Source organism: Malania oleifera, chromosome 10 (genome assembly GCF_029873635.1).
Source record: "Malania oleifera isolate guangnan ecotype guangnan chromosome 10, ASM2987363v1, whole genome shotgun sequence".
NCBI lineage: Eukaryota > Viridiplantae > Streptophyta > Magnoliopsida > Santalales > Ximeniaceae > Malania > Malania oleifera.
Window position 1 is genome coordinate 18,038,256 of NC_080426.1, and position 25,853 is coordinate 18,064,108.

General features: G+C 31.9%; 2 protein-coding genes and 1 long non-coding RNA gene across 3 annotated transcripts; 1 reads left to right on the forward strand and 2 right to left on the reverse strand.

The window, feature by feature from the left end:
* The first annotated feature begins 1,926 nt into the window (after window positions 1-1,926).
* Window positions 1,927-3,884, forward strand: LOC131166235 (cyclin-dependent protein kinase inhibitor SMR1-like). Its single transcript, XM_058124583.1, has one exon. The coding sequence runs from the start codon at window positions 1,927-1,929 to the stop codon at window positions 2,299-2,301; it is 375 nt and encodes a 124-aa protein (XP_057980566.1). The 3' UTR covers window positions 2,302-3,884.
* Window positions 3,140-3,835, reverse strand: LOC131166234 (cyclin-dependent protein kinase inhibitor SMR1-like). Its single transcript, XM_058124582.1, has one exon. The coding sequence runs from the start codon at window positions 3,833-3,835 to the stop codon at window positions 3,419-3,421; it is 417 nt and encodes a 138-aa protein (XP_057980565.1). The 3' UTR covers window positions 3,140-3,418.
* Window positions 3,885-23,362: 19,478 nt separating the features above from the next.
* LOC131166224 (uncharacterized) lies at window positions 23,363-25,094 on the reverse strand. The gene is made up of 2 exons (XR_009139770.1): window positions 24,661-25,094; window positions 23,363-23,610 (listed from the first exon to the last, which is right to left on the reverse strand). It is a non-coding gene; the product is annotated as an uncharacterized LOC131166224 (long non-coding RNA).
* Between the last annotated feature and the right edge of the window lie 759 nt (window positions 25,095-25,853).

Consider the following 25,853-nt stretch of genomic DNA (forward strand, 5'->3'; position numbering starts at 1 on the left):
TTTCTGGGTGACTTCTGACCCTTTAAAAAAAAAAAAAAAAAAGGGATGGTGTGGAAGGACACTTTGGTAGCATTTGTGAGCATGTATTTTTAATTTTTGACTTTAATTTACCTATATTTAAATGAAAACTTAATATAATTTTATATTATATTTAATTAAAATTTATATAAATTTAAATTCAGCATCTTTTCTAAATATTAAGTTAATATTTTTTTTAAATTAATTTTTTTAAATTGATGATATTTGAGACTCTTTAAATATTCGACCAATCCATCGGAATAATGAACTAAAACTTGAACTCTGATATTTTGATAAGAAAACTTTAAATTCATCACTTTTGAAAGATCCATTTTACAAATTTCAAATGAATCTTAGTATATTTTAAACTCACCTTAATTAAATTCACTTTGATTTCAATTTTTAAAAGAAAGGGTTGTATCATTTGTGATCATCATCTTTGTAGGCCGACATTTAAGGACGCTATCCACTACGGAAGATGTGCCAAGTGGGGTGTGAAAAGATAAACCTATAAATTAAAGGCTCAAGCTAAGGAAGTGATGTGGAGGATGCAAGAGCTTCCTTGAGGAGATTGACTTTGAACTTACCCTTAATGTGGTTTATTTAAGAATAGAATAATAATATAAGAGAAAAAAGGAATAAATTTCTTGAAAAATTCAAGCCAACTTCAACTCTCTCATGTGATGATGTTCTAAAAAATACGTACTGATTTATGATATCGGCTCTTTCTTTCATGATAATTTTCAATTGTCATGTGATATTGTACCAAAACATGTGTAGTATAATACTTTTAATATGAATTAACTCTCAATGCCTCTCGCTAAAAGACTTTAAAAGGGATATAGAGAGATAGAATACAAATAGATTGATGGTCAATTAGCACATGGAGCAAAGACATACTATTGAATTATTATGTCAATATTCACCTTAAAAATCATGTGAGGTTTGTAAAGACTAAAATTACTTTGAAAGTGATAAAATGTCTGATATATTTTCACTAAAATAAAGCTATTTTACAGTAAATATGCATTATGACCTAGAGCATGTGGGTCTACTCATAAAAAAGAAAAAAAGACATGTGGGTATATGTAATTTGAAATGAAAATATTATTTTAATCTTATATTGAGGGAGATGCATTAGATTTCAATTAATTTACGTGAATTTGAACATAATATAGTACAAAATTGTATCGAATTTAGTCCAAATTTATACAAATTCAAATTAAATATCAAAATCTATACTCCTAAATGAATTTAAATTGTCTTTCATTAAGTTTAGGGGCATAGATTTCGGACTTTTAAATTGGATTTGCATGAGTTAGGATAAATTTTAATATAATTTTATATTATATTTTATCCAAATCCAAGATTTCTGCCCACATATAGGTTTATATTATATTATAAATATAATTCTAATATTAATCTTGAGATCTGATCTGTATCAAGAACATTCTTGCGAGCTTTACACCTCGCTAAATGTTAAAAAACATATAATGAATACATATCTACATATATAATCCTCGCTGGATTTATGCATGCATAAAAAAAAATAAAAAAAAAAAGCATTTCTATTCATAAAGCCTTCTTTTCTATTCCATATTCGATCTGTAAGAAAGAAAGAATGCATATGGGGGCAGCTTTATTCCATTCAAAACTAAGATGCAGAAGATATACATATGCTGCAGTAGCTTATGTTTTAAGCTCTCCCGGCCTATTGCTTTCTGCATCTTCCTTTCTCATTCTTGTGATTCCTAGCTTGCTGATGCTGCATTGATCTGGTCCATCTGTGGAAATCTAATTTTCCTTTTTCCACAGCTCTGACGTATAGGAAACCCCAAACCTTCCCCTCAAATCTTTAATCTTTCTCTTATTTATTTATTTATTTATTTTTTCCAATTCCGCATAACCATGTCCATGGATCTCCAATTGCGCCTTGAGCTCTCTACTCTTCGGCCGCCGCCTATCCGAGTTCGCACGCCGGAATCCTCCCACGTCGCCGGCGACACCAGCCGCACGGTTGACACCGGCGATTTGCAATCCACTAAGGACTGCGAACAATCGATGTGCCGAACGCCGACTTCCGAAGAACACAAGATTCCGGCAGTCTTGAGCTGTCCACGGGCACCGAGAAAGCGGAGGGCGGTGGTGTCGTGCAAGAGGAGATTGTCATGGGAGCTGGAATTCTGTGAGATCGTGCAGCCGGAACAGCTGGACGAACTCTTCCAATCAAGTTTCAAGGCGGTTGCCGGCGCTAAGAAGCGGCGTGTGGGCGTGATTAAATAGGGCGATACTTGCTTCTCTGTTGTTGGAACTCCACTAAATTAAATTTTTATTCAAAAATAATATTTAATTAAGACCCATGAGTTGAGGTCAATTATCATGTTCAGAAATTTGAAAAATTTAAATCTGGAGTATGCTGTGTTGAATGTGAAAATTCCATTGAACCTATTAATTGATTCGATAATATATAGATGTTGAGAATCTGTTTTTATTTGCCTTATGCTCTGCGTCTTTTGTTTTCTTTTGGTTTTATATGTATAGAACAATTCATTCATCCCCCTTAAGCCTTACTGCAACAATTTGTTTGTTCCTAATCCCTAAATTCTAATGTTTAACATCTGGAAAACAAAAATAAACAAACAGAAAACAATATATTGTAAATTTATATTATGTGATAATGGAAAGTATACATAATTTTCTTTCCAGTTCATTTTTGGAATTATCAAAAAAGACAAAGTCCTCTCCTCCCATTAAATATAGTAGCCATGTGACTCTTAACACCTTTCACCAACCAGTGGTTACACAGCCCCTTCCTTTTTTCTTCTCTCTCTCGAAATCAAAAGCAAAAGCTGGAAGTTCATGAAGAAAATCAGGTTTATCAATCCCAAAGCCGGGTCAATCACTCAACAGAAAATTGTCAAAACTGAATACAAATCAACCCATCTCACCATTAATAAGAATTATCAATCCATAGATCTTGCTATTAACCATATTCACATTCTCCTCCTTTACTGCTCCTCGGATCCACAAACCAAATCAACCAAGATCAGTCGTACAAACCATTGACAGAACTCAAAACAGGGCATAAATAAAAATTCAATTAATATACTGCAACGATCAGTTTGATCAAATTTCATGTTCAACACCAATTGGAATCTATTGATATATATATATGAATTATGTGTTTATGCTGCAGATCCAAATTGTCCGGAGTTCTGGACATGGTAATTCACCCGCATCTGAACCAAACTAGCTACAATCGTGGATACGGAGATAACATACACTTCTGACGAATTTGCCAACCTCAATTGAGGAAGTCTTAATTTAAATGCTATATTCCTAAAAAAAATCAAATTGGGGGAGATTGAAGCGTGGACAAGCAAATTAAACGCCGTCGAATTCAAATACAGGCACACCGTCTCTTAGCGCCGGCGACAGCCTCGAAGCTCGACCGGAAGAAGTCCTCCAGCTCTTCTGCCGGCACGATCTGGTGGAATTCCAGCTCCCACGACAATCTCCTCTTGCACGAGAGCACCGTCTTCTGCTTCCGCGGGGCCGGCGGACAGGTCAGGATCGCCGGAATCTTATGTTCCACGGAAGTTGGGGTTCGGCACGACGATTCGCCACAATCCTCCGCAGATTGAAGATTGGTATTGATTACGCAGCTGTTGTCGCCGGTGGCGTCGGAATCTGCAGATTGACTGTTGCTATCAATAGGGCAGCCGGCGTCGCCGGGGGTGTCAGAAGATTTCGGCGTGCGGACCCGAATGGGCGGCAGTCGGAGAGTGGGGAGTTCAAGGTGCAATTGGAGATCCATGGACACGAATGACTAGAAGAATTGGAGAGAAGAAGCTAGGAGAGAAACTGAAAATTTCGAGGGAGACTAAGGGGTTTATATATAGAGATGTGGTAAAAAAAAAAAAAAGGTTATGGATGCGTGCACGGGAAGGAATTTGATAATTTGAGAAGAAAACAAATAAATAAATAAATTATTGATCATTGTATGTGTGTCTTAAAAGAAAATTACCAAATCTTAATCAGTTCGTTTGGAAAATAAATTGATCTAATTCGGCCACGTGGAGGTTTTGGTTGGAGTTGGGTGATATTTGACTTATCTTAATTAGGAGTATAATGACTTTTTAATTTTTACATTTTTATGTTTGGTATGTAATTTGATTCATTACTATTTTTTTGGTATAACCCATGATAAACTAGTGAATTAATTAATTAATTAATTATGACGTTTATTGGATAAATTTATAAATTTAAAACTTTTTTTAAAAAATTATTCTATAATATTTATTTTTATTTTTTCGATATACCCCAAATACGGTACCATTGTAATAATTGAGGAGAGCAAACATTATGATCGACTACTATTTTTTCATGTGAAAAAATTAATTCCTATCTTTATCGAAGCCCACCCGATTTATTTGAAACTTTCCATATTTTAGAGTTCGACTTCATTTTGAATTCAACCATTTACCTTAATAGTAATAAATATATCCTTTTTCAATTTGTACCATTTATTACTCTTTCATATTGATAATAATTTAATCATAATAAAGGTAAATGGGTAAATAATTCAGATATTATCTAAAAAATATTATTGTTTATAGTAAAATCATAGAGTTTTTAATTTTTATAACTTTTATTTTCACAAGGTTAAAAACGGTAGTCTTGATCTCTTCAAATTTTTAGTATTTATTGTATAAAAGTTTAAGAGCCCGTGAAAAATAATTTCAATTCCATATTAGTTTTTCAAAAAAAAAATAATAATAAAAGTTAGTTAATTTTTTATCTTAACAAAAATTTGTGTAAAATAAATGAACAACAATGAAGAGTTTTAGCACTATTTAGTATTTACTTGTGAGACTTATTTTTTTTTATTTTAAAATTTTTAAATAATTATAAAATTCCGCATTGTCTTCCAATTTTCGAAATTTATATTGCTCTCCTTTGGAATTTGCAAAATATTAAGATAAGGGAAGGAAAGGAAAATATCAAGAAATGCACATTTGCATGTATTGGTTATCAAGAAAACTGTGAAAAAAAATTAAAAATATACTAAATTCAGGAATAAAATTTTAATTTTACACATCATTGATATTTGATTTTTCTTAATTTTTAAGCAAAACAAAATCTCATTTTTAATAGTATTTAATATAAAAGGAAAAAACAATAGAAAATGAGTTTCCTCCTTATTTGTCTTTCCTTTCTTTTTTGCTAGCCAAAATTTAAATCCAAACAAACTCATAGAAAAGTTAGGCTGTTTGATATCTTTGTTTTTTCCTATTTTATATTTCTGTTTCTACAAAATGAAGAAATATATTACAAAAATACATTTATTTTATGTTGTTAGTTCTCTAATTCTGTTATCGGCTTTCTGCTTTTTGCAAAAAAATAAAAAATAAAAAATAGATTATATGATTAATTTTTAGTTATTTTGACAACCTGTTATCAGAAATTTTAATATTGGGAAATAGTTCTTTTTGATTAAATCGTTCATTTTATACACTTTAAAATAAAAATTAAAATAAAATTATCATATGAATTTAAATAATTGGAATAAAGATATGCATAAATTTTAAATAGTAATAAGGCCAATTACAAAATATTTTTACTATTTTTTATCTGCTGTGTCCAATAAAAAATTTATTGTAAAGTAAATTTCGAAAGTATAACAATTAAGTATAATTTTTATTTTTACTATAGTATTTTTAATGTGTATCATTTTGTAATTTGATCATTTTAATCATATTTTTTAATATTATTTCAAAAAAAAGAAAATTGACATTTTTAATTAAGTATTTAGCTTAATTTAATTTTACAAATATTACCAAATTGGTTGCTAGTTTTGATTTTAAGTTTTCATTTCTGGTTTTTAGTTTTTAGTTTTTATTTTTTCGTTTTTGTAATTTTTGACCATGATACAAAAAACTCCCCTTAGAAAATGTCTTTTCATTTTTTTTTCTAAATTTCTAACACTTATTTTGAGACTTTGACTCCCTTATAAAATTATTTTAAAAAAAAAAAAAATTAGAAAACATCTTACTTTTTGTGATTATCTTAAAAGCTAAAAATTCAAAAAAACAAAAAAAAAACAAAAAAACAAAAAAATTATTCTTCACATTTAAATGAACTCTTTATTTTATACCTTTTTAATACACATTTTTGAAAAATTAAAAATAATTAAAATTTTTCATAATTATTTTAAAAACTAAAAATAGAAGAAAATATGTTACACAACTAAACAAGTTCAAAATTTTTACCCTATCTGCAATTTACCCCACACAAACAGGGTAGGGTGGCCTCCCACAATACCCAAAACTGGGGCGATTGACCTCCCCCCATTGCATGGAGCAAACATTGGAACATGCCATTATACCCAAAGTCTCTAGTGTTTATGTAATGACTATACCATTCATACCATAAATTATGTATAAAAAAATTTTGAAACAAATCCCTCTAGTGAGACTTAGACTCAATAATTGACGGACTATTTTGTACCCTAAAAGAAAATTCATAACCATGGCATAAGCATTTAAAAAATAATATTTTTTACAAGCTGGTGGCATATGATGTGGTCAATATCATTTTGTACGCGGTCCATTAGATTTTGAAGAAACTATGAGTTTAAAAATAGATATATAATTCGTGATACCCGGCTTTTACTTTATTAGATGAAAAAATTAAGATGAGCAGAGCGCCTAATTTTAGCACTTCAAAACATTTTGAGAATGCGTCACTTTATGGGTCCTTTGAGGCATGAATAAAGCTCTCATAAACTAATCATAACTATGTATGTGGTTGAGAAGCAAAAAAATGATTTCAAAATTGGTAGCGTGCCATGTTAGGTTTAGTGTTCTAGGTACAATCGGTCAACTTATTGTTAGATATTTCAATAATTAGAAAAATACAAAAGTAATTTTAATATAAATTTAATCTCTAACTATTCATCTGACTCAACATGAATCACAACAAGCATATATATTTTTTTTCTTTTTTGGTGATCCGGGGACTCCAACCACCATCACGTCACTTTGGATACTATAATACGGCACTAAACCCAGGGGTTGAAAGCTGTTTCCCCTATTGACGTACCCTGGTAATTCATCGAGGTAAACTCTCAAGAAAGAATTGAGCTAGTGATCTTGGGGTCACCAAAGTCATAAGTCGCTTTTACCACATGCATAACAAGAATATATTAACATAGTTTAACCCATGCTTGAAAAAGGATTTGGATTTGGGTTTGTGTTTATTTGAGTGAAATGTAATGCAAAATTATATTGAATTTTGTTCAAATTCACTCAAATCCAAATTGAAAACTCAAAATTCATACTTCCAAATGCAACGTATTATTACACTTATTTTATTTTTGAATTTCGTGTCAAAATAAGTTTAAACGTTCTAATTTCATAAGTTTGTAGGATTTATATCCCAAATGATATGTTCCACATGAATGATATGGGTCCTACATGAAGGGTATATGCCCATATGTTAAAGGATATTGAATGTAAAATTAATGGATTAACAAGAAAGGATTAACTTAGAATTAATGAGATATTAGTGGTGGAAGTTGGAAGGTTATTCCTATACATAATTAGCTATTGTTATGGGGAGTAGCTGTAAGGGCATGCTCTATGTCAAGTTAAGCTAAGCAAAGAAAGATTAGCAAAAACGGATAAAGGAAGGAAAGCTAAAGCTCTCAAGTTGAAAAGTGAAAAAGCAGTTAGCAAAAAGTGATGTAAGCTACAAGGCATATAGGAAATTGTCCTCTCTCTGCCTCTAACCTCTGATCATCATGAAATCCCATAAATTTGGTGAAAGAAGGAAAGAGACCGAGAAAAAGTGGGAGAAACGATTTCTATGGCTTCTTCGGGTGTTCTTCTCTTGGTGTTCTCCTTGGTTAATTTGACATGATTGATTTCGGTATGTAAAGTTTATGTTATGATTTATTTATTTTTCGCATAAAAGTAAAATAGATGTGGAGTTCATGGTAGTTGAAGATCCCGTCGACCGTAGTATATTCATAAAAGTTTTCAATCAATTTTTATTTAAAAAAAAAATTAATAATTCTATCTTATTATTATTTTTTTCTAAGAAAAAGAAAGGACGTGGACTAACTCCACTGGGATGAAATACAGGTAGGAGGGAATCCGGAGAGATGAGGGTACATAGGATTCCAGATTGGAAGGATTGAATAATTAAGCAGACTACCCATTCCATCTGTCATGTTAATTATATAGGCATGACTATTTATTATATACGTACCAAATTTGGGAAGATACATATGCGTGATGGCCGATGGGGTTGGGTTGGATTGGGTTACCAAATGTACCACCCACCATTAATGAATCTTTGCATGTGAACTGTCTGCTGGTGACTTCTTCTCCTAATGTTATTCTAATTATTTATATGTTTTTATTCACCATTAATTAATTAATTCATATTAAACCCGCTGAGAAATTATTCGGCATAAAGTGTTTTTCTTTCTTTTTCTTTTTCTTTTTTTTTTTTATTTAAAAAATTGAGTATATAATTATCCACAGAAGAATATGCGTGTAATATGGTTAAAGGAATTATTAGGGGATTACTCAGTGATTAGCAGATATTATTTACTGGGATTTAATCATTTGAGCATGCGTGAGTGATTATTTGGAGCACTGTGAAAAGCACTGTTTATTTGCATGCCATTCATTCCAATTAATGCATTTTATGTGTATATATATAAAGCTAGCTTCATGTGAACTCTTCTGAATCCAATTAAATAATGAATAAAATAATTAATGAGTGACAGGAATTGATGAGAGAGCAGTGAACATTCCCACCAATCAACTATAATGAAGAGTCTCATGCTTTATTCACATCTCACTGAACAGTAGGACTCTTTGCTTCACATTTACTCATCTTCTTTTTGGGTTTTTACTTGGATCATCCAAAGCAACCCATCCGGCAGCAAGAAGAGTTTATATGAAGCTAGCTACTAGCTTTAAATAATATGACATTAACATAATATATATATATATATATATATATATATATATATATATATATATATACAGGAAGAAGAGTTCACATGAAGCTAGCTTTATAGATATATAAAGCTAGCAAAAGGAGGGGAGAGATCTGTGTCTCTGTTTTTATTTATTATTATTGTATGCTTAATTCTTTGACACTGCGGGAAACTCTCTGCGCTTGTACTTGCAGAAACTCTCTCTCTCTCTCTCTCTCTCTCTCTCTCTCTCTCTCTCTCTCTCTCTCTCTCTTGTTAGCAGGTTGATATTTTTACAAGACACAAAATAATAAAATTTATAAATTAATATCAGCTCAATCTTTATAGCTCAATCAAATGCGGCCCTTAATTTCGACATGAAGCCAATGGCAGATCTATATAGAGTTTGGGCCATAGCCTCCACTCAATTCACACAAAAACCATTAAAATATATATATATATATATATATATATATGTAATTTGTATAAGTTTTCCCCTTTTTAATTTTATTTTATAATAAAATATTAAATAACAGTGTGATTGGGAAAAATTTTCCCATTTTGATGCTTATATAATCTCACTAAATGGTCTAACGAAATTTAAACGATCAAGTTATCGTGTGTTGACGTGAGGCATACAAATCTTGCTGGACCATCCAACAAGATTTACTCGGGCCCTTCAATTGGTCATTTCTCCTTCATTTCCCTCGCGAATGTAGAGAGCAGAGAATTGCAGAGAGGAGGACGGCAGCAATAGCAGCACCACCAGGCCTACTCGTAGGTGACCATTCGAGAGCTCACAGTAGGTGACCGTTTGAGGGTATGTGGACAAGATTGTTGGAAAGTAAGCTATAAAAAGGAGGAAATGTGGTATGTATTTTTCTTTCCCTAAAATTATTTTGGGTTCATTGATCATTCAAGATTAATTTGAAAGATTTGAAGATTTTTTATTTTGGATTCATAAATTTGTTGGGCTTTGTGGAGCCTTGGTCATTTGATCTGAATGATGACTAGACTCGAATTAATTTTGCGTGGTTTTTTAATGAAAGTTTTCTATCATAAGGCTTAGTCCATGTAGCGAAGGCTTGAGCCGTTTTGTAGCCCATTGGGAACCCTATGCGCAGCATATAAAGCTATTATTATTATTATTATTATTGTGATTAGGTTTGACCGTCATTTTGAGAGCGAGAGAGAAAACATTGTATAGCCACACTCTCTGTTTTTCTTCCCGATCATAGTGAAATCTCTGCAACTCCATGGACGTAGGTAAAATTGTTGAACCACTTAAATATTGTCATGTGTGTGTACTTATTTTTCTTTGACGTGGATTGTTTCTCTATTTTTGTTTCTCACGGGATCTGAGAATTTTGTGTTAATTTCCTACAAAATTAGCATTCAGTGCTTTCGATTTTTTGGTTGGAAGTTGTATCCGGAAACCCCCAATTTGAGGTAAGGGTTTCATTTCATTATTTGTATTTGACTAAATTGAAATTGTTATATATTGAATGTGTAAATATTGTTGGTCACATTGCTGGTTAATAATCCGAGGTTAGGGTTTAGGTTTGAATTTGTTTATTGATTTGTAAATTAGTTAGGTTAATTTGTGTCTTGAACTGAGATGGTTAATCTGACATATTTATATATTTGATGATTCAGAAAACTAATTTGGGTGAATTTTTCAAATTTTCGTAAAGAATCCTAAATTGATGATGTTGCAATTTTACAATTTTAATTTATAATAATAATAACAATAATAATAATGTCTAGTTTATTTGAGAATTTTGAGTTTAAGGTAGATTATAATTTAATTTAAATGAATTATTTGGAAGTGCACTTATATTGAGTTTTGTATGTAGTATATACTATGTATTAAAAATAGATCTTTCGAACAAAATGAATATAATGAGAAACTTAAGAATAAAGGTAATTTATACTATGTATTAAATTTTGAAACCATTTTTGGAAACCAATTTTTGATTGGTTGAATTCTTATCTCCAAATTTTTATTGGAGCGTATTATTAATTAGTACATTTTAATCATAAAAAATACCTATATTTATGCTCTTAAATTGTTGATATTACAAAGATTTTAATCATAAATTAAAAATAAAAAGAGAATGGAATACTTGAGTTTTTTTTTTAATTTTCAATGAATTGCACGCTTTTGTTAAATCTACTTAAATAATAATTAAGTAGAAAATAATAATTAATCATAAATTACTTTTATTATGCATTATAATAAATTATTTTTATTTTAGAAAAATAATACACTAAATTATGTTCATTGGAAAAATATTAGTACAAACTACGAATTTAGTTAAGATTATTATCATTGACATAAATTTATAATCATATTATTTTTTTTAGCAATAAATAGATTGAATTAACTAATAATTTACATTCTAAGCTGTTACATTTGATAGAGAAAAAAAAATGTAAGAACCCGAACCGTGATATATGGGTTTGAGTAAATAAAAGAGGGGCAAATTGGGGATTTAATAGGATTCGTCGACAAAGCCAGAGTTCGTCGACGAAGTTCATGTAAGTCTCGTCGATGAAGTTCAGAGGCTCGTCGACGAGGAGAAGCAGGGAAACTGGGGATCTTAGGTTCGTCGACGAGGCTACCGCTTCGTCGACGAAGGCAATGACAGACTCGTCGACAAGTATACCATTTCGTCAACGAGGACGCCCGAGTCAAAGGGCTATAAATAGAAGTTTTCATTACTTCCAAGCTAAGAAACTCAAGTATCTTCTCTCTCTCTCTCTAGAACTCTCCCTACTCTCTATCTCTCTAGATTTTTCTTCGTCGTTCGTTGTTAGAATCGTGAATCTAAAGTTACCACGAGGATTATGGAACGATTCTCTACAAGTTCTACGTATCGGAATCCCGTTTCAGAGATTTTCGGGTTTCGGCTTAAAATCGAGATAAGACTTAGTTTTCAATTCTGATCTGGTAGTTGTGTATGGAACAGTCTTGTGAGTATATTCTGTACTATCGATTGTAAGAGGAGCCTTAGAGTTCGGGATTTGCTATTTGGAAAAAAGGTAAGGAGAATTGTGTTTATATCAGTTGTTTTTGAAATCGGACTCGGTACAATTGTGGTTCACGGTCTTGCGTGTGTTTTGGCTACTCATTTTGGGGGATCTAACGGGAAAAACTGTGGGGTTTTCATGATTATAGTTTTGGGAAAAAGGGGGCGACGGGCTGCATCCCTGGTTTTGTTGAAAACTGAGTGTATATGCTGATTTAAACTGTGTTATAGGGATGACCCTACCTTGACTTGTTAAACTATATGTGTTTGGGAAACCGTGATTTTAGATTACCAAATGAGTGTGGTTTGTTTGGTTATATGAGCATGCATGTGTTGTATTTTGGTGAAATAGGAACGAGGTTCCGAATTGTTCAAAGTTTGAAAATTCGGCTTTTGCTGAAGAGTGCGCAATACCACTAGATTAGCCGGCTTTCGAGCCGAAGGGTGTGCGAACACCAGATCTGCATCGGTTCAACGTTGATGCTATGTCAGGTTACCGGGGGCACCGGCGTTTGCCGAAGGGTGTGAAATATCACCAGACTGCCGACGTTTGCCCAAGGGTGTGAAATATCACCAGATTATCGATTTTTACCGAAGTGTGTGAAATATCACCTGACAGTCCGACTTCGAGCCGAAGGGTGTGATGACACCAGATTGTATTGCTTGTTTTTGTGTATATACTGGAACTGATTTTGACTAATTCGACTGTTAAACAATGCATGTTAGTATGTCATGATAACACTCAAATGCCACACACTGATATAACCTGTGTTCTTCCTTACTAAGAGGTGTCTCACCCCTATTGTACATACATTTTTGCAGGTCTTTCAAGTAACCGGAACTAGCGTCCTAGTGTAGGGAGCGTAGTGGCCAGTGTACTGCGTTTAGTGCTTGGGTAAGTGCTAGGACTGTGTTTTGGTGGGTTGCCATTTTGGGATGTGTTGGGCACCCAGTTGTACGTTGTATGATAAAGCATGTTTCTGCTCTTGTATAGACTCTGGTATGATACTGCATATGTATATAGAATGACCTATTTTCGCTGCGTATATGGTTGTGTTTAGATGTGTATAGGGTGCCTAGGAACCCCACGGGGTCGGACCCTTATCCTTTGTACTGTATCTGTAGATGATTTGTATGATACAGAGATATGTTAGATTACATTTTCACCCCTGGGTCCCATTTTTGGGTTCGAGGCGTGACAAAAAATACCTGGATAAAAGGTTTTGTTAAGGAGAAGAATAAACAGTGTGTAGCTTATAAGTTATAAAGGTCTAGTAAAAGGACATAATAACCTCTTATAATTAAGATCATGCAATTCACTTTAACTTTAAAGCACTTGATGTTTAATAGAAATCTCACCTATAAAGGGAACTCTTGAAGGTGGTAGATTAAAAAAGTATTGAATTTATGAGTAGTCAGTGTTTTATTGGGTTAATTTATGTCTAATTAAACGAGGTGTTACGTCATCTCAAGTTCTTCTTCAATCTTGCAGATCCGGGAGTTCCTCTTCATGCTTGCAGATTTGAGAGTTCTTCTTCGTGCTTGCAAATTCGAGATCAAACTAGAGAGATCTCGCAGATATGATCCTAATCACATAATTTGGATTTGTAAGATCGAATTTTTATTGTGATTCGGGTTTGAAAGATCGAATTTTTGTTTAACCCGAGTATGTAAGATCGTTTTTGTTTTGGTTATCTGTATGCACCACAACCGATCTTAAGACTATTCCGCAGCAGGCCCCTTTAGTATGATCGTAGAATACCCTTAAAATTAAAAGGAAAGTTTTATAAGATGGCTATAAGGTCAGCTACGCTTTATGGTTCAAAATGTTAGGCCACGAAGAAACAATATGTACGAAAAAAAAAATGGAAAGTTGCAAGGATGCGTTAGTTAAAGTAGATGGATGGTTTAACATTAAAAGATAGAGTGAGAAATGAGTATATACACAATAATTTATGCATAACACTAATTGAAAACAAGATAAGGGAGTGACATTTTAGATGGTTTGAGCATAAAAAGCGCAAGCTTAATAGAGCACCTATGAGAAGGAGTAAGTTAGTTATTGTTTTTGGTGTGAAAAATGATAGGGATAGAAGTAAAATAACTTAGAACAAGGTACTGAGAGTATTTGAATAATATTTAATCTAATAAAGAAAAATACTTTTGATCGAGTAAATTCATAAGAAAGGATTCATATAGCCGGCCCAACTTGTTGAACTTAAGGCTTTGTTGTCGTATTCAAAATTTAAGCTAAACATGAAAACTTGTTGAGTGCAATTGTTAGGTGTATATTTTTAAAAATAAATATAGCAGAGTTAACTTTTTTATTATTATAATTTATGAATTAAAATTTCAATTTTATAAAATAAATATATATTTTAAAATGTAATACAAATCACTCATCCATCACTAATTTCAGATCCTGGATCTGCATGAAGTATTAACTTTTTTTTTTTTTTAGTGAAGTAAAGTTTTCTTTTTGGTAATAAGAGATTTGGGCATCCTACATGAAAATTAATACTTGATTTATCAAGAGTGAGCTGATAATACTCTGAGCTGTCTTAATTGAGAAGTGTGAGGGATGCATAGATATACTTTAGCTTGCTGGCCCCACACCATACATTGCTTGTTCTACCTCCATCTCCAGCTACTCTGAGCTGTCTTAATTATTTTGCTGGATTTTTGTAATCATAAAAGTATTTCTTCTTCTTCTTCATTATACAATATATAATGGGACGTGTCAATGGATCTGGTCACACACAAAAAGCCATATTTAATTAATAGCATTCTAATTCTATATCCTTCTATTTGGGCAATTATGGATGGCATGAGATCAAGCTTATAAGGTTTTCCCATTCATATTTAATTAATTAACTACTTTTAAGATAAATATCGAAGGATTTTATTTGCTTCGACATTCTTATTTCCCGTACATTCACAGAAATAGACGTTACACCCGGGTTTAACAATAATAACAATAAATGATAAGTCTGACCTTAGGTCTCATTAGGCGAGATTAGATACATGAATTTATTATTTTTGTTAATCTATATGATGGTATAATTTTCCCTGGCGCGCGATCGAAGAGTTAAAAAATTCATTATTTTTGGTAACTAAATTGGGCTCGCTACCTAACCCACAGTCCTTGCTAACCCCATTTAATTAAACTCCATTACGAATTTACATCCACGTGTTAATTAATGCTAAAATTAATCAAATATTGGCAACTTTTGTATTTTTTTAAAATAAAAAATCAGATAATATTCGATCCAATATCTACCTAATTCTTGAGAGTTGCTATCAATATGCCAGTTCACAAAAACTCATTCAATCATATTCCTTGTATTCTGCAATGTAATTGAATACTTAACATATGCTGTGGAGCATTATGGAAGCACCATTATGGTCACAATGATTAAATAGATAACTGCCAAAATACAAATTAGGTCAAATACAAGTATAATTTGTCTTGAATTTTCAAAGTACTTTTCTTGGCTTTGAAAACAAAATTCTTAATTTAAGGGTTTGTTTTGTTTTCATGTTTGCGTTATAGGGTACCTATCTTGTATTTTACGTTGGCTTTTTTTTTTTTTTTTTTTTTTTTTCGTATAAAAAAGTCAGGCATGATGACAATGATTAACGATGTTTTTCGAAACAAATAGTGTATAGATATAAAACTTAATTATTAATTAGTTTCCAATAGTATGATTTGTTCAAACCTCAAATGTCTCACTTATTGAGAACAAAACTTATTTTTTTACTTAAAAAATATTTTTCATATTTTTTTGTACATCAAATGCATATTTTTCAAATAAAAGAACAAGATTGCATGTAACATTTATATATTACCATGTTAAGCTTTCTTTACATACGATGAGGACTTAATTATATATGCTAAAGTTTAATATGTTTTGTCCTTAGCACACTTATGATGTGCTTTTTTTCCCCGAATCAAAGTTTACTTTACAAGTCACAAATTAATTTATAGATAACATAGACATAAAAAAATTATAAACATTGCATGGAAGCCCATAAGAAGAATTGGCCCTTTTTTCCTCATATATGATTTTTTTTTTTTAAATCATTCTTGCAAGAAGAACAAAAATAAAAAGGGAAAAAATAAATGGGTTGTCTAAATACAAAAACAAAATGTCATATACAACACCTTGACCGAGGGGTGTTCATCAACATGCCCAATCCTACCAATTCAAATCAAACCCCAAAAAATGAGTTTGGGATCGTTTATAGTTTGGGATGGTTTATGGGTCGATTGGTGGTGTCTCATTTTGGGATGTTGTCAGGTGTCCTGGGAGTTGTAGCTAAAGAATATACTACTATTTGAAGGTACTGGTAAGGTAAGGAGTGAGCATCCAGTTGGCTCCAACAATTTGGTCAATGAACCGAATTAATCGATTTTTTCAATTAAAACTTTTTCATAACCAAACCAACCAAATTAATCTTGTTAGCCAACCATCACCCGACCAGACCAAATTTTTGGATAATTCGGTTAACCGAACCACGATGAGGGCTAGGCGATGGTGAGGATGAGGCAACAATAAGGGTGAGATGACATGGCTTGGCCGAGGTGTGAGTGGTCCAAATCGGTAGATCCAATGCTGCTCGAGGAGGTTGGAGAGTGGACTAGTCACTGGAGAGTGGAGGCTGGAGTAGAGTACTAGAGTTAGGAGGCCACGACAAGGGCGAGGCAACATGGCGTGCGAGATTGCAAGGTGCAACTCATCTAGATTGACACTCGGTAGATCCTGGTTTAGCGGCACTCAAGAAGGCTAGAGACTAGAGAGTGAACTAGACTCACCGGAGATGAAGAGTGGAGGCTAGAGTGGAGAGTGGAAGTTGGAACCCTAATGAAATCGCCCAATTTCCTAGCTTGGTTATAATTATATACATTTTATTATTATATAATTCAATTAATCGAAATTAAAATCACACTAAATCAAATCGGAAATCGAAAACCAAAAATTTCCTAAAATTAAAATTGAACCAAGCCAAACTAATCGAATTAGGTTGATTAATTTGGGTAATTCGGTTTTCACCGAATTTTACTCACCCACAAAGTTAAGGTTGAAGGCTTTGGGTTGCAGCTCAAACAAAGGTCCACCATGGGCCTTAAAACAACAGACAAGCCCAAATTGGGCTAGAAATTCAAACAAAGGCCCACAGTGGGTCTTAGATCACCAAATTAGCCTAAAATAGGCTGCCAATTCAAGCAAAGGCTCATAGTGGGTTCCAATTTAAGCTGCAATCTCAAATTAAAATGCCTTAATTCTAAAACCAACTTCAAAATATGTTATGTGTGCAGTCAACTGAAGAGGGTTCGATCCAAGTGGTTTGAGAATGAAGTTCGATATCGCTCTTTGTTTCGCCCTTTTTTTGTGTGGCTATTTTTGATTATGTTTTACTCATAAATCAATGCAAAAGGATAAACGTAAATAAAATTTTGTAATATAAATCTAATGCTAATTCCAAGTTAGTGAGAGCGAGTGAATTGAGATTGATAATAAGAGCTCTCCTAGACAAAGACCCTATTTTGAAAACACATTCTCTTCAAAAACTTGATTCATTGATTTGAAAAAGAACTAACCCTACATTTGGAAAGGTATAGATTTGGATTTGTATTGAATTTGAATAAGATGTAATAAGAAATTATATTGATATTTGTCCAAATTCAAGGTCCGAAATCCATTCTATCAAAGGTAACATAAAAAATTTAACCAAACTTATTTAAAAAAAAAATTCAAAAATCTCAAAGAATAAAACAAGTAAAAAGGTTTTGTTAAAAAATAGCTATCATGTAATTAAGAAATAGGTAAATGACTGGAGGGTTTCATATGTTAATTAGGAATACAATGGAATCAAAACAAACAGAATTAAATTTTCGCATCTCTGTAAATGTCAATCATAGGCTTGTAACATAAAAATAGACATGTACAAAATGAACCGGCGGTCTAACTGGGCTTTATCCAAGCCCAGAAAAATGGATTACTATGCTGATCTGATTGAACCGTCTAACCGGGCTTAGGCCCGGTCCACAATAATGGTTTGGTGGGCTCATCTGGTTGGGCTTTTCTGAAGATAGGTATCCAAATATGCAACTACATACATACTTAGCGAGTAAACATGTTGGGTTCACACCCTTGCTCTCGAATTAGATAAAGCTAGTATTTGTGAGGATCAATTTTCGGACTTTAAATTTACATTTGAAGGAAATTTAATATAATTTTACTCTATATTTTATTTAAATTCACATAAAAATTTAAATTTAAAGTTATAATTTCATGCTCTAAACATTACTTCAACAATTACTGAGGTAATCACATCATCAAGATGAAGGATGTTTCTCTTTTTCATATTAGTACTAACATTGTGTCTCAACAAATGACAAATTGAAAACTTGTTTGTGTGTGTGTGTGTGTGTAATATATAATTTATTTTTGTTAATCTACTATGTAATAATAATAATAATAATAATAATAATAATAAGACTTTTAAATTTGATTCTCATAATCTTTTAAACATTAGAACACTTAAGTAAATAAATTTGAAGTGTAACCAATCTAAACAATGTTATTGAAGCCAATTATTGACTCATGTGATGTATTTAAAGTTAATATACAAAAAAAAAAAAAACAATCTCACCTTGCAATAACATAAAAGAAAAATGAACAATTAAATTCATATCACTACAAAAAAATTGCTTTTTAGTAATGGAGCTAAAATCGTCACTAATAATGAGTCATTAGTGACGAAAATAAAATTCATCACTAATAGTCAACGTATTAGTGACGAAAATATTAACCGTCACTAATAATGCATTTTTAGTGATGAAAATGAAATCGTTACTAATGCTTTCGTCACTAAAAGTAGATTTCTTGCTCAAGCTATTTGTTATGTATATATTTTCATTTTTTGAACAATTTATTTATTTTTCATTCATTATGGTTCAATATTATATGTGCACAAATTTAATTACAGGTTCTAACAGGGATTAATGGGTGATTTAAAAAATTATTATTATTTTAAACTTTTAGTGACGGTTTTGAAAACTATCACTAATAGTATGACTTTTAGTGACTGTTTTGAAACCGTCACTAAATGTGTCAGTTATAATGACAGTCTTAGGCTTTTAGTGACGGAATTGAGTCGTCACTAATACTCCATTATTAGTGATGCTTTCCAAAACCGTCACTAATAGTTAGTTGAGACTGCTATTTTAGTTACCACTCTGTAACCGTCATTAAGCTCTCACTAATAAGTATTAGTGATGATTTGCTATTATTAGTGACGGTTTGAAACTATGACTAAAAGCTTTCTTTTTTATAGTGTATCCAAAATCAAATATATAAAATGATGTTTTTTACATCATCTTTTAATCCAAGAAAAATATATATATAGGCAATTGACTTGCCACCATATATGCGCTAATACTTGAAATTACAAAAAATGAAAATATAATCACTAAATTTTGAATGTACTCCTCCCAAACATTATTTCTACGGGTTTTAATTTTAATTTTCAAAGAACACATTTCACATAGAGATGATGTAGTACAAAATCATCAAAATACAATAGTGTAAGATAAACCAAAACCAACCCATTTGATAATGAGTAAGAAAAAATTGACTCCACCAAAAGAGTCAAAACTCTAATACCAATAAAAAGTAATATGAAAAATAAAGTAATATCACAAAATCTCTCAATACACGCAAATTTAAATTATAGACATATATTGAAGCAAAAACATTCATTAGTAAAAATAAATAAAAAGAAGAAGAATTGTAGAAATGAATTTATTAATAAAATATTAAATTATTAGGAAAGCTAAGAGAAATGATAGGTGTGAAGATCTACTATGGCTACCACAATGGTGGATCCTGCACAGTAGTGTGTTTGTCTACTAATGTAATCTTCTCAAGCACTTGAACTCTCTTCTTCATTGTCTAATTCTCTTCCCTTCCCCATGAAACACACAAACGACAAACGTCAGGTACATTTCATACTGATTATCAATTCTAATATAATGTTAATGCTCAATAGTTTGTACATTAGTCATTTGTCCAAACCAATTTATAGTTGAATGAAATAAATACATCGTTCAGGATAAAGTTGAATAGACACAACCTATTCAAAAATTAATACTGTAACGATCGGACAAAACTAAAGAGACTCCATGACATTCAACTAGAATAGGAAATGTATTCCATGAGATTCAATTGGAATAACAAAGACTCAAGGACATTTAGATAAGATCTAATATGTTTGAACATAATAGAAATTAACTTTTAAACTAAAGAATGTTAAAGGATAGTTTAGCCATTTTAAAACTTGTCACACAGGACTGCCAAATTTTTACCTTTCGTCTTTAGGAGTAGTTAAATATGATTGAATAAGAAACACGATGTAATATTATTTTGAGCTCGTTTAACTATTAATAGGAAATTAAAATGATTAAAATTTGAAAATAATAAGAAAATTATGTGCCACTTCGGGTTGCCAGTTTACTTTTTTCAGTCATGTTTGGTTCATATAATGTTATTTGCAAAGATAGAATGAAATATAATAAAAATATTACTAAATTTAAATAGAAATATAATAATTTTTTTTAAAAAAAGAAGTGGAAATAATTATTCTTTTTATTCCTCATCATAACATTTTTTGTCTTGTGGGCTAATATCGTCTAGCCAAAGGTTAGTATTTTAAAACATTCTTCCATTGCTTGGTTAGCAGCCATGAATTTGGCTGGGTGTAAATGTGATGATGCAAAATGTATAACTCGTGGGGATGAAACAGAAATTAGAAGCCATCTTTTATTTTATTGTCCTCCTCTCGGGCAGGGCTGGCTCCTCATTAAGGCCACTGAGGTGGTTGCCTAGGGCCCCAAAATTTTTAGGGCTTCCAAATTTTTTTTAAATATAATAATGTTAACATTATTTATGGAATTCATGTGTTTGGTGCGTGGAGTGCACATACAGTTAAAATTATTTGATGTATTTAGAAAAAATAATTTTAAATAAAAATAAAAATTAAACAAATTATTAAAGACCCATAATTAAATCATTCGCCTAGGGCCTCATATTGTGAAAAGCCCCTCCTACTCTCAGGCAAGTCTATCTTCAAGCTAATCAAACTCTTAAACTGCAAGGGGGCTTCTTTGATTTGGGAAGAAAACTTAGTGAGACTTTCAGCTGTGAGGACATCAAAAATTGAAATTGTTTACAAGCTAATTTGGGCTGTTACAATCTATCATTCTTGGAGAGCTAGAAATTTTAGCTAATTTTTTGCCTTTTTGCTTCTCAAGCTGTAAATAATGTTAAAAACTATCTATACAGGGCAGAAATGCATTGAATTTTTGAGTGATTAGCTTTGTGAAGTTAAAAAGTTCTTACTCAATTCTTTGAGTCGAGGGTTGATTTCCTAAAGCATTAAGGGTGTTTAATCTATACTGAAATTTCTATGTTGTATTGTTTTACCTCTACTTTGTTTGACTTACCAGTTCTAGCTAATTAATATGAGCGCTTACTTCTCCTAAATTTTTTTTTTCAATTATTGAAAATAGAAATTTCATCAACCTTTCGTCACATAGGCCACTGTTACTATAAGTCGACTTTCAACTTTTTTTCTTATAATATATATACATAGAATTTTAATTCTTTTCAAAGTGGCAACTTGCTGCAAATTCATCCTTAAATCTCATTTTGGATTCTTTCAATTGCCAACATTTGAATTTTGAGCAGAAGGAGTCAAATAATCAACTGTCAATTCCATATTCCTAGTAAATTGAATTCTCATTTCTGAATTCACAACTACAAATTCCTGTGCCTCCAAGCTATTTTGGGAAATTGGATTTTATTTCCATCTATTGAAAATTAGCATTTACTCCATGATTCTTAGAACTATTTAATTGATATTTATTAGTTGACCCAAAACCCACTGTTTATATTCACCTAAGTACGCTTCTTGCTTTTATGTAAATGTCTTTTGTTTGTTTATGCTACCTTGCTACAAATGCCTTTTCTTTCTTTTTTGGTACCTCATGGTGAACATCCTTTCTTTCGTTAAAGATGTTTCAAATTTTAGTAGTTTTTGGTTCTTTATTTTGTGAATTAATGGCAACATTTTTTTCTTGGTATTAATTTTCAGTTATTTTTTATTTAATGCCTTCTAAGAGATACATATATGGTCAAATATCATTAATCTCCTGCAATGACTAACAATGCAAGAAATGCCCACACCTCGACCAGAAAAGGAGGTTAGGAGTTTCTTGGGGAGGCTAAATTGTATTGATTGCTTCATGTGATAGTTAACAACCACATGTGAGCTCATTTTCAAGCTTTTGCGGAAAAGTAACATTGGGAAATGGAGTGAAGAATGTCAAATAGCCTTTGAAAAGATCAAAAGATATCTCCTGAGTTCGCCTGTGCTGGTTCATCCGATACCCGGACGTCCACTTATCATGTACTTATAGGTTTTAGGAAATTCAATGGGTTATGTATTCGGGTAGCATGATGCTTCAGGGAAAAAAGAACAGACTATTCACTATTTAAGTAAGAAGTTCACAAAATATGAAGCAAGGTATTTAGATTTGGAGAAAATTGTTGTGATTTGGCATAAGTTGTTAATAAATTAAAGCAATACACTTTGTATTACACCACTTGGTTAATTTCCAAGATGGATCAAATCAAGTATGTCTTTGAGAAACCATCGTTAACAGGTCGGGTGGCCAAGTGATAAATGTTACTCACAGAATATGACATTGCGTATGTTACAAGGAAGACTATAAAGGGTAGTGCAATGGCATGATATTTGGTAGATAGGGCTCTTGATGACTACCAGCCAATGAAGTTTGAATTTCCAGATGAAAACATAAATGTAGCAGAACAAGTTGATGAAGGTCAAGAGGATGAATGGGTCATGCTTTTTTATGGAGTATTAAATGCTTTGGGACATGGAATAGGAGTTGTGTTAATCTAACTAAAGAAAAAATATTTTCTATTCATAGCAAAGCTTCTATTTCAATGTACTAATAATGCCGCAGAATATGAGGCATGTATCCTAAGGTTGCAAGTGGCACTAAACAGAGGGGTAAAAGAGTTGAAGGTTAAAGAAGACTCGACCTTGGTAATATATCAATTGAAAGGGGAATGGGAGAACTAAGATATGCCAAGTTGATTCTCAATCAATAGTTTATCCTTAAAATGATAGAAGAGTTTTATGAAATTGAATTTCACCATTGACCAAGGGAGAACAGCCAGATTCCTGATGCTTTAGTGATACTTGCTATGATGTTCAAAGTAGAGCCTAAGATGGAAATTGAGCCAATTCATATAAGGATACAAAGTTGTGGACACCCCAAATTGTTCGGGGCCTCATGTAACCAAAACAACATAAATAGAATATTCATTTCATAAAATGCAAAAATACCAAAAAAAAAAAGTAGAAAATACAGAGAAAATGAAAATACAAGGGAATAAGTTGTATATAAAATGAAAGAAAAAAAAAACCAGAAAAAAAAAAATAGAAGTGTGCCAATAATCTTCAATTTGCAACCTACAAGAAAAAAAAAAAAAAAAAGGTTAAACATGTGCTGAAAATTAGACAGTAAATGGGGATAATTTAAATTGAATTATTGAATGAAAAACTAATCGTTTGTTTTAAAGGCTAATTGGGCAATCAAAATTAATCAATCAATCACAATTTAATTTAATCATTCCTCATAAGCCTATAAATAGAGAGAATAATAGTAAGTAAGAGACAAAATTCACATACAGCGAGTTACACAGAGAAATTCACACACTGTGACAGGCATAAGCATTCAGAGAAAGAAATTTAGATAGACAGAGGCATTCAGACAGTGAGCAATTCTTTCACAGAAAATTTGCACAGGGACACATACACACAAGGTTTTAAATATCAAAATTCAGAGTTAAAGTTGTAGGACAGAATCAGAAGAAGAACGAGCAGAAAGTTTAAAGACTGAGAGAGCTAAAGATCACAGGTTGGTTTTTGTTTTATATTCAATATGTTAAAAGTGGTATGATCTAATTGGTAGATCCAATTCATTAAATCTGGTCAATTGACCCGATTCACTTGATTGACCCAACCTAATTAAGTCATGGACCCAAGGACCCTAGACCCATGTCTAATTGGAACCTAGGCCCATTAGCCCTAAAATTAAACCCAAGTTTACAATTCAATATTGGGCATGAACCAAAATGTGTTTTAAGTAAATGTTGGAGCCCAGATTTCAAAGGCCCAAGTCTTGAGACTCGAATGTTGAAGCCCAATTTCAAAGCCCAAATTAGTTTAAAGCTCACAGTGGCCCTAAGTCTAAACCCATTCAAAGTTCATAACCACAATGGGCTTAAGCCCAAATACGTTTAAAAGCCCAATAGTGGGCTTGAGGTCAAGTCCATTTTAAATATACAAGTCCAAACCCCTGAACCAAACATGAGCCGAGCCAAACAGGGCTTAACCAAAGTCTGAACCCAAATAGGATTTAACCCAGGCTTTGATTTAATTCAAAATCAAACTTGTTTGTTTCGTGAGAAAATCAAGGAAAAGTTAAGAAAAAATGAAAAAAAAAATTAAGCTATTAACTTATTTGTGAATCCTGGGCTTTGGTTCGGTTTTGAAGGTTCGGAGGTTTCCATTTTGTCTTCCATGTGGTTTTAGCCTGAAAAATGAAAACAATAGTAAAATGAGAATTTGAGAGAAGTAAAAGAGAAATAAGAAATAGAAGAAGAAGATGCAAAAAAAGAAGAAGAGAGAGAATAAAAGAAAAAGGAGAAGAAAGATGAGTGAGGAAATGTAAGAACATGAGAGAGATGTCGAAAGATGAGGAAGAAAAAGTGCAGGGAAAAAGAAAATGAAAAAGAGAGCAACACTAAGAGGAGGAAGAAGAAAACAAAAATAGAAGAAGAAGAAGAAGAAAGTAGAAGAGAAGAAGAAGAAGAAGAAGAAGAGAGATGGAGGCCGAAGAAGAACCAAAAGAAGAGGATGTGAGAGAAGAAAGGGAAAGATCGAAGAGAGAAATCAGAGAGAAGAGAAAGAGAAGAAGAGTGAAAAATGAAAAAAAAAAAAAAAAAAAGGAAAAATTTAAGTTTTTATATTCAAGGTAGTGGGCCACGTGTCACCACCGCATGGTGACACATGGCGTATTCTAGGCCAAGTATTTTAAGGATGACGTGGCTCAATCTCAACCATCTGATCTGTGTTTTCTTTGGATGGTCAGATCTTTGCCACATCACAGATTCTTGTTTAGTAATTCGGACCATTAAAACGACACCACGTTATAGAGTGATGTCATGCTGACGCACCTTGTTACAATAAAGTTGAAAAAAAAGTATTAAAAAAAATGCCACGTGTCACCACTGCGGGTGGATACGTGGCCCCCGTTAAAACGAACCGATTGACCCGATTCAAACCATCCTAAATCGTTTTTATTTATTTATTATTTTATTTAAATTTTTAATTGATTTTTAATTTTAGAAATTGGATAAAAATAATAAAAATCATAAATAAGAAAAAATTTTGAAAAATATTTTTGAAGTTAGGAAAAATATTTTGAATTATTTTGGATCAAATTTTTTTTAAAAATATATACAAATAAAAATACCAAAAAATAAGGAAAAACCTTTAAAAATCCCAAAAAAATTTGGAAAAATGCTAAAAACGTTCAGAAAAATTCTAAAAAGATTTTGAAAAATCTAGGAATGTTTTTAAAGATACTTTTTTTTTTTTTTTATGATTTTACTTGATTTTTGTGTGAGTGCATCCCAAAGATTTTTAAA

Bases quoted from the DNA above. Each gene is read 5' to 3' on its own strand.
- LOC131166235 (XM_058124583.1), top strand. From the start codon at position 1,927: ATGTCCATGGATCTCCAATTGCGCCTTGAGCTCTCTACTCTTCGGCCG.
- LOC131166234 (XM_058124582.1), bottom strand. From the start codon at position 3,835: ATGGATCTCCAATTGCACCTTGAACTCCCCACTCTCCGACTGCCGCCC.